This window comes from Stomoxys calcitrans, chromosome 1 (genome assembly GCF_963082655.1).
Source record: "Stomoxys calcitrans chromosome 1, idStoCalc2.1, whole genome shotgun sequence".
NCBI classification, from domain to species: Eukaryota; Metazoa; Arthropoda; class Insecta; order Diptera; family Muscidae; genus Stomoxys; species Stomoxys calcitrans.
The window spans coordinates 227,258,338-227,266,864 of NC_081552.1; the positions used below are offsets into that span (position 1 = coordinate 227,258,338).

The 8,527-nt window shown below is 40.1% G+C and overlaps 1 protein-coding gene across 1 annotated transcript in view; it reads right to left on the reverse strand.

Annotated features, from left to right (window-relative positions):
- Window positions 1-832: 832 nt before the first annotated feature.
- LOC106093716 (cytochrome P450 4d8) overlaps window positions 833-8,527 on the reverse strand; it is an 11,242-nt gene continuing 3,547 nt past the window's right edge. Inside the window, exons 2-4 of the mRNA XM_059360282.1 lie at window positions 3,044-3,500; window positions 2,399-2,967; window positions 833-1,258 (exon numbers count right to left, since the gene is read on the reverse strand). Of these exons, the coding sequence (XP_059216265.1) occupies window positions 909-1,258; window positions 2,399-2,967; window positions 3,044-3,500 (1,376 nt within the window). The 3' untranslated portion in view covers window positions 833-908. The remainder of the gene's footprint in view (window positions 1,259-2,398; window positions 2,968-3,043; window positions 3,501-8,527) is intronic.

The window sequence follows — 8,527 nt, forward strand, 5'->3', positions numbered from 1 at the left end:
AGTAATTGCGGATTTTTTAAAAGAAAGTTAATGCATTTTTAATAAAACTTAGAATGAACTTTAATCAAATATACTTTTTTTACACTTTTTTTATAAAGCAAGCTAAAAGTAACAGCTGATAACTGACAGAAGAAAGAATGCAATTACAGAGTCACAAGCTGTGAAAAAATTTGTCAACGCCGACTATATGAAAAATCCGCAATTACTTTTTGGGCAACCCAATATATACTTTATGGGGTTCTAGATCTATATTTCGAGGTGTTACAAACGGAATGACTAGATTAGTATGGTCTAAATCGGTTCATAACCTTATATAACTCCCACAAAAACCTATCTCGGGTCTTGACTTCTTGAGAGGATGTATGGGGCGCAGTAATTATGCGATTTGGCTGAAATTCTATACAAAATGTTTTGGATTGACCATCAGCAACTGTGCTAAGTGTGGTCCGAATCGGTTCATAACCTTATATAGCTGCCATATAAACCGATTTCGGATCTTGAATTCTTGAGCTTCTAGAGGGTTCAATTATTATCCAATTTGGCTGAAATTTGGCAATTCTTTTCCATTATCCTTTGTTTGCCCATAAAGAGATGGAGGTGGAGGGTATATAAGATTTGGCCCGGCTGAACTTAACACGCCGTTGCTTGTTTGATTTCCTTAAAATCGGCCCAGATTTAGCTATAGCTTCCATATATATTTCTCATCCGATATGCACTATTATGATAACAGCAATATTTTGTTGGGATCGTTGCAGAATTTTACATGCTCCCGCCTTTGCTTATGAGTAGTACTCAGACTTGTTGGTGTAGGGTATTATACAGTCGACTCGGCTCGGCTTTTAGCTCTTCTTACTTGCTTTCTGATCCAATTTTATTCATAGTTAAGATTATTTCATAAAACAACAGTTCTAAGACAAATCTCTTCTTTTAAGTCCCAACTGCATTCCTGTGTCAGAACGCATAACTATACCAATTATAGGTCTAACATCGGGTCCCAAGGGTAATAGTTCATATTCACGAAGAATTTTGCTAATGAGAACTTTCATTTCATACATGGCATATTTCTGGCCAATGCAATTTCGAGGTCCAGCACTAAAAGGTATGTAGGAGTAAGCATTTGCGACGTTTGTTGATTCATGGCGTTCGGGTATAAACTCTGCAGGATTCTCAAATATATCAGGTTGTCTCATGGTATTGAAAATGGATACAATAACTTGTGTGCCAGCTAGCAATACACCATCGCCCACACGCGAATGAGCTAAAACAGGAGTAAAAATAAAAAGTTCCCAATTAAATTCAAAATAAAAAAGCATTATTTTCGGCCGGGCCGAACTTTGGATACCCACCACCTCGGGTATATATGTAAGCCACCTTTCGTAAAAATTCGGTGAAAAATGCGGAAAGTCACTGTGTCAAATTTCAGTGAAATCGGATTGTAATTGCGCCTTTTATGAGGCCAAGACTTTAAATCGAGATATCGGCCTATATGGCAACTATAAACAAGTCTGGAACGCTTTGGGCCAAATTGAAGAAGAATGTCGAAGGGCCCAACACAACTCACTGTCCCAAATTTTGGCGTAATCCGGCAATAAATGCGCACTTTAGGGGCCCAAAGCCTTAAATCGAAAGATCGGTCTATGTGGCAGCTATCTCCAAATCTGGACCGATCTCCACCATATTGCAGAAGTATGTCGATGGGCTTAACATAACTCTCTGTCCTAAATTTCGGCGTAATCCGGCAATAAGTGCGCATTTTATGGTCCTAAAACCTTAAATCGAGAGATCGGTCTATATGGCAGCTATATCCAAATCTAGACCGATCTGTGCCATATAGCAGAAGTATGTCAAAGGGCTCAATACAGCTCACTGTCCCAAATCTCGGCGATATCGGATAGTAAATACGGCTTCTATGGGCCCAAAACCTTAAATTGAGAGATCGGTCTATTTGGCAGCTATATCCAAATCTGGACCGATCTGGGCCAAATTAACGTAGGATGTCGAAGGGCCTCACACAACTCACTGTACCAAATTTCAGCGAAATCGGATAATAAATGTGGCTTTTATGGGCCTAAGACCCTAATTCGGCGTATCGGTCTATATGGGGGCTATATCAAGATATAGTCCGATGTAGTCTATCTTCGAACTTAAAATGTTCGTGGACGAAAAAAGAATCAGTGCAAAGTTTCAGCTCAGTACCTCTATTTTGAAAGACTGTAGCGTGATTTCAACAGACAGACAGACGAAAATGGCTCGATCGTCTTAGGTATTTATGCTGATCAAGAATATATATACTTATAGGGCCGGAAATGGATATTTCGATGTGTTGCTAACGGAATGACAAAATGAGTATGCCCCCATCCTTCGGTGGTGGGTATAATTCAGATGGTATAGTAGTTACTGTATTTGAAATCTTCAGTGATTTCACGTCCTATTAGAGGTATGGGTGGGTATAAACGCATTGACTCCTTGATTACATGCTCCATATACTTCAGTTTGTTTAGATTCATTAAAGTAAAGTCCAGGGGATTATTTTCTCCATAAATTTGATTTAATTCATCAACAACTTTCTGTTGAACTTTGGGGTGGCGAGCCAACAAATGCAACGTAAAGCCAAGGGCCGTTGAAGTGGTGTCCTGACCTGCGAACATGAATGTATCCACTTCCTCACGAATATCCTCATCTGTCAAGGACTGGCCTTCAATGGACGACTGTAGCAATACATCCAATAGGGCTTTGTGTTTCCTGCGGCCAATATCGTCTACATCATTCTCATTGGCAACTGATTGCTGGGCATTTAAACTATTTTCCAATGTTTTACGCCTGTTGCCTATGACTCCTCGAGCAAAGCTATGCATTAGTTTGATAAGTTTGGTCTGCCGTAGTTTTTTGAATGGATAGAGAATGGAGAATATCAAATCGCTGTGTAAATGTACATAAAGGAAGCGCCAAGACATCATCTCCAACATTCTACGAAAAAAAATTACCATATTATTTAGACAATTTCTTTCAATGTCTAGGAATTTTCCTAGCGCACAATACTCACTCTGCCACTGCTGATGTATATGGGACATTTTTGTCAATTTGCGCATTCACTTCAACTCCCATGGCTGTTTCTGCAATGATGTCCAAAGTTGCCGCAGATATGTAGGGTGCTATATTGAAAGGCGTCTTCCCATCAGCTTTTTCACTTAAATTTTCCACCAATATGGATGATTGTCGCTCAAAAATTTCTAGAAATTGCTCCAATATTGTAAAATGGAATGTGCGTGTGATTATCTTGCGACGTGCATGCCATTTATCACCGCTACTTATTATTAGACCGGTTCCCAGCCATGGCTTTAACATATCGTACAACTTATCTTTTGTGATAGTTCTGGAACTGGCAAGCAATTGTTCATTAAATTCAGCATCCATACTAAACACACAGAAATGGTTTAGGAACCATGCTTTGATTAAATATCCATATTCGATGCAAACTTCAAAAGAGCGTTCTAATAGTTCTGTAATAAAATTCAAAATAAGTATTAGACAAAACAAATAAGAGCATGCTAAATTCGGCCGGGCCGAATCTTATATACCCTCAACCATGGGTCACATTTGTCGAGTACCATGCGCAGCATCTCTTTTTAGGCAAACAAAGAATATTGAATAAGAACTGTTATGCTATTGGAACTACATCAAGTTGTAGTCCGATTCGGACCATAAATAAATGCTTAACATTGTCAGTAATATTGTGTAATAATTCAGTTCATTCGGATAAGAATTGCGCCTTGTAGGGGCTCAAGAAGCAAAATCGGGAGATCGGTTTATATGGGAGCTGTATCAAGCCATTGATCGATTCAGACCATATTAGACACGTATGTTGATGGCCATTAGAGAAGCCGTTGTAAAAAATTTCTGCCAAATCGGATGATAATTGCGCCCTCTAGAGGCTCAAGAAGTCAAGATCCCAGATCGGTTTATATGGCTGCTAGATCAGGTTATGAACTGATTTGAACCATACTTGGCAGAGTTGTTGGATTTCATAACAAAACGCGTGGTGCAAAATTTCATTCCAATCGGATAAGATTTGCGCACTCTAGAGGCTCAAATAGTCAAGACCGCAGATCGGTTTATATAACAGCTATACCATATTATGAACCGATTTCAACTATACACAACACAGTTGTTGGAAGTGATACCAAAACACTACGTGCAAAATTTCAGTCAAATCGGATGAGGATTGTGCCCTCTAGAGGCTCAAGAAGTCAAGACCCCAGTTCGGTTTATATGGCAGCTATATCAACACATGGACCGACTTGAACCACACTCAGCGCAGTTGTTGGAAGTGATACCGAAACATCACGCGCACAATTTCAGTCAAATCGAACAAGAATTGCGCCCTCTAGAGACTCAAGAAGTCAAGACCCCAGATCGGTTTATATGGCAGCTATATCAAAACATGGACTGATTTGGCCCATTTACAAGCTCAACCGACCTACACTAATAAAAAGCATTTGTGCAAAATTTCAAGCTGCTAGCTTAACTACTTCGAAAGTTAGCGTGCTTTCGACAGACAGACGGACGGACAAACGGACGTACATGGCTAGATCGACTTAAAATGTCACAACGATCAAGAATATCTGTACTTTATAGGGTCTTAAACGAATATTTTGAGGTGTTACAAACAGAATGACGAAATTGGTATACCCCCATCCTATGGTGGAGGGTATTAAAATTAAGTATAGTAACACTCTTCACCTACCCTACCCCTGGGTGATTTGATTATACCTACCCCTGGGTGATTTCATTATATGGACGCTATATATGGCAAATTATTCAAAATTGGACCATAGACACACATATATATGGTGACCTTTTCTATATCTGAAATTATTTCGACTAAAATCCTTACACATGGTAGAGGTCATAGAAGATAAGTTTAGATTAGGATAGATGGTAAACACCAGTCCCACTCTGTCCTCCATCTGAAACAATTTCGACCAAAATCCTTACACATGGAAGAGGTCATAGAAGATAAGGTTAGTTTAGGATAGGTGGTAAACACCAGACCCACTCTGTCCGCTAGATTTGATCCATCCACGTGTAGCATGATCTTCCAGATGGCAATATTAGAGTTCCGTCAGTTCAAGACTGTGCAGATGGCAGTAATGCCGCAGTGCCTTGTACTCGAGCCCAAGTGTCGTCTCCGTTATCAGATCCAATACCTATCTAATTTCCTTCAGGTTTCTTAACGTCGCCTCGACTATACTGCGATGGTGTGACCTGCCCCTATCCTCTATCCATTCTCCCATTGCTTTAAGTCTCATAGCCGCAGTGAATGTCTCATACTTGATCTGCATGTCTATGGGCTCAGTCCATGTCCAGACATCATTTTCTCTGAACCTGTTGTATCATCCTTACCATCCATCATTACATTACATTTCATCGCAGGCAACCAAACTACTAAAGCGTAACTATGATTGGTCCTCGGATTCAGGCCCCATTTCGCGCCTACGGCCCGTCTGCATGGGACCCAAGATGTGTTAGCTTCACGGTACTCTCCCGAATGTGACAGCTTCAATTCTGTTTCTTGTCCAAGTTCACTCCTAAGTATTTAACCTGATTAGATATCGAAATCGTTCTGTTGAGAATACGTGGTGCGTCAAATTGGCACACCTTCCTCGGGAACAGGAAGTTTTCAGTCTTCTCTGGGTTAACTTTAATATCCCTAGGTCTAGCCCAGTCTAGCAAGATCACATTCGTCTCTGCAAAGCTGTTTCGGATTCTTACCCTTTAGAAGTAGTATAACATCGTCTGCATAGCAAAAGGGTTCAAATCCCTCCTCAGCCAGCATCCGTAATAGGTAATATATGGTGGTCACCCATAGATCCGACCCATTTTTTTTAAAGGATATTCATTTACAGGATTACATGTGAAAAATTAGAACGACATCTGTAGTAGTTTCGGTTTTATGTCATTATACCCTCCACCCTAGGATGGGGGTTTACTAATTTCGTCATTCTGTTTGTAACACCTCGAAATATGCTTCTAAGACCCTATAAAGTATATATATTCTTGATCGTCAAGTCGATCTAGCCATATCCGTCCGTCTGTCTGTCGAAAGCACGCCAACTTTCGAAGGAATAAAGCTAGCCGCTTGAAATTTTGCAAAAACACTCTTTATTAGTGTAGGTCGGTTGGTATTGTAAATGGGCCATATCGGTCCATATTTTGATATAGCTGCCATATAAACCTCTCTTGGGTCTTGACTTCTTGAGCCTCTAGAGGGCACAATTTTCATCCGATTCGACTGAAATTTTACACGTAGTGGCTTGGTAGCACTACCAACAACTACGCTAAGTATGGTTTTATTCAGTCCATGGTTTGATATATCTGCCATATAAACCGATCTTGGGTCTTGACTTCTTGAGCCTATAGAGTGCGCAATTCTTATCCGATTTTATTGAAATTTTGCACGTAGTGGCTTGGTAGCACTACCAACAACTACGCTAAGTATGGTTTTATTCAGTCCATGTTTTGATATAGCTGCCATATAAACCGATCAGGGGTCTTGACTTCTTGAGCCTCTAGAGGGCACAATCCTCGTCCGATTTAACTGAAATTTTGCACGTAGTGTTTTGGTATCACTTCCAACAACTGTGTTAACTATAGTTGACATCGGTTCATAATCTGGTATAGCTGTCATATAAACCGATCTTGTATCTTGACTTCTTGAGCCAATAGAGCGCGCAATTCTCATCCGATTTTGCTGAAATTTTTCATGAGATTTCTTGTTATGACTTTCAATAACTGTGCTAAGTATGGCGTAAATCGGTATAGAACTTGATATAACTGCCATATAAACCGATCTTGGGTCTTGACTTCTTGAGCCTCTAGAGGGCGCAATTCTCATCCGATTTGGCTGAAATTTTGCATGAAGTATTTTGTTATCACTTGCAACAACTGTGTTGAGTATAGTTGAAATCGGTTTATAATCTGGTATAGCAGTCATATAAACCGATCTAGCGTCTTTACTGCTTGAGCCAATTGAGCGCGCAATTCTCATCCGATTTGGATGAAATTTTGCATGAGATGTCTTGGTATGACTTCCAATAACTGTTCTAAGTATGGCGTAAATCGGTATATAACTTGATATAACTGTCATATAAACCTATCTGGGATCTTGATTTCCTGAGCCTCTAGAGGACATAACTCTCATCCGATTTGGCTGAAATTTTGTACAACGACTTCTCTCATGGCCTCCAACGTGTCTAATATGGTCTGAATCGATCAATAGCTTGATACAGCTCCCATATAATCCTATCTCCTGATTTTGTTTCTTGAGCCCCTACAAGGCGCAATTCTTATCCGATTGAACTGAAATATTACACAATGACTTCTACAATGTTCAGCATTCATATATGGTCCGAATCGGACTATAACTTGATATAGCTCCAATAGCATAACAGTTCTTATTCAATATTCTTTGTTTGCCTAAAAAGTGATACCGCACATAGAACTCGACAAATGCGATCAATGGTGGAGGGTATATAAGATTTTGCGCGGCCAAATTTAGCAGGCTCTTACTTGTTTTCATTTAAAATTTTATTTTTCACAAAAGTGTATTTTTTGTGTATTTTGAAAATCGTACCATAAATGCGCTTTTAACAGCCCGAAAAAATTTTGTAGGTCCAAGGTGACCAACTTTGAAGGCCCACCCCTGGGACTTCTAGGGCCCTGAAATCGCATATAAACTGAATAACATCTCAGCTATAACCATGTAAAATTTCATGAAGGTATCTCTATGCGTTCCAAAATGGCAGACTTATTTCCACTTACTTTTTATCGCATCCCACTGTGTGTCGTCTCAGGTATGAGATCCGATTGGTATTGCATTACCTTTTGGTTTCCTATAGTCGCCTCGACTATATTGCGATGGTGTGACTTCCGCCTATCCTCTATCCATTCTCTCATTGCTGTAAGTCGCATTCCGTTTCTTGCCAAAGATCACTCCTAAGTATTTAGCCTTGTCAGATATCCAAAGCCTTCTTTTGAGAAAACGTTGTGCGTCTTCCTCGTGAACAGACAGATTTCAGTTTTCTCTGAGTTAACATTAAGACTCCTGTGTCTACCCCAGTCATTATGCCATACGCAAGACCCTTTCGGCCTACCTGCATAGGTGGTTCGAATTCATACCCCTAAGAATTATAATAACATCGTCTGCATAGCAGACAGTTTCAAATCCCTCCACAGTCAGCATCCGTAATATGTCATTTATGGTGGTCACCCATAGAAGTTGCGATAAAATACCCCCCTGTGACGTGCCGTCGAGCTGGACTTTTTCGTTTCACCGTTTTCCACCACTGCCGAAAATTGGTCGCGGACGGACAGACGCATGGGCATCGTTAAAACATCTTAGAATTTAACGAGGCTAAGTCGACTTAGAATGTGAATACGATCTGGAATATACATACTTTGTTGGGTCTCAGATCAATATTTCGATGCGAAATGACAAAATTAGTATATCCGCATCCTATGGGTGAGG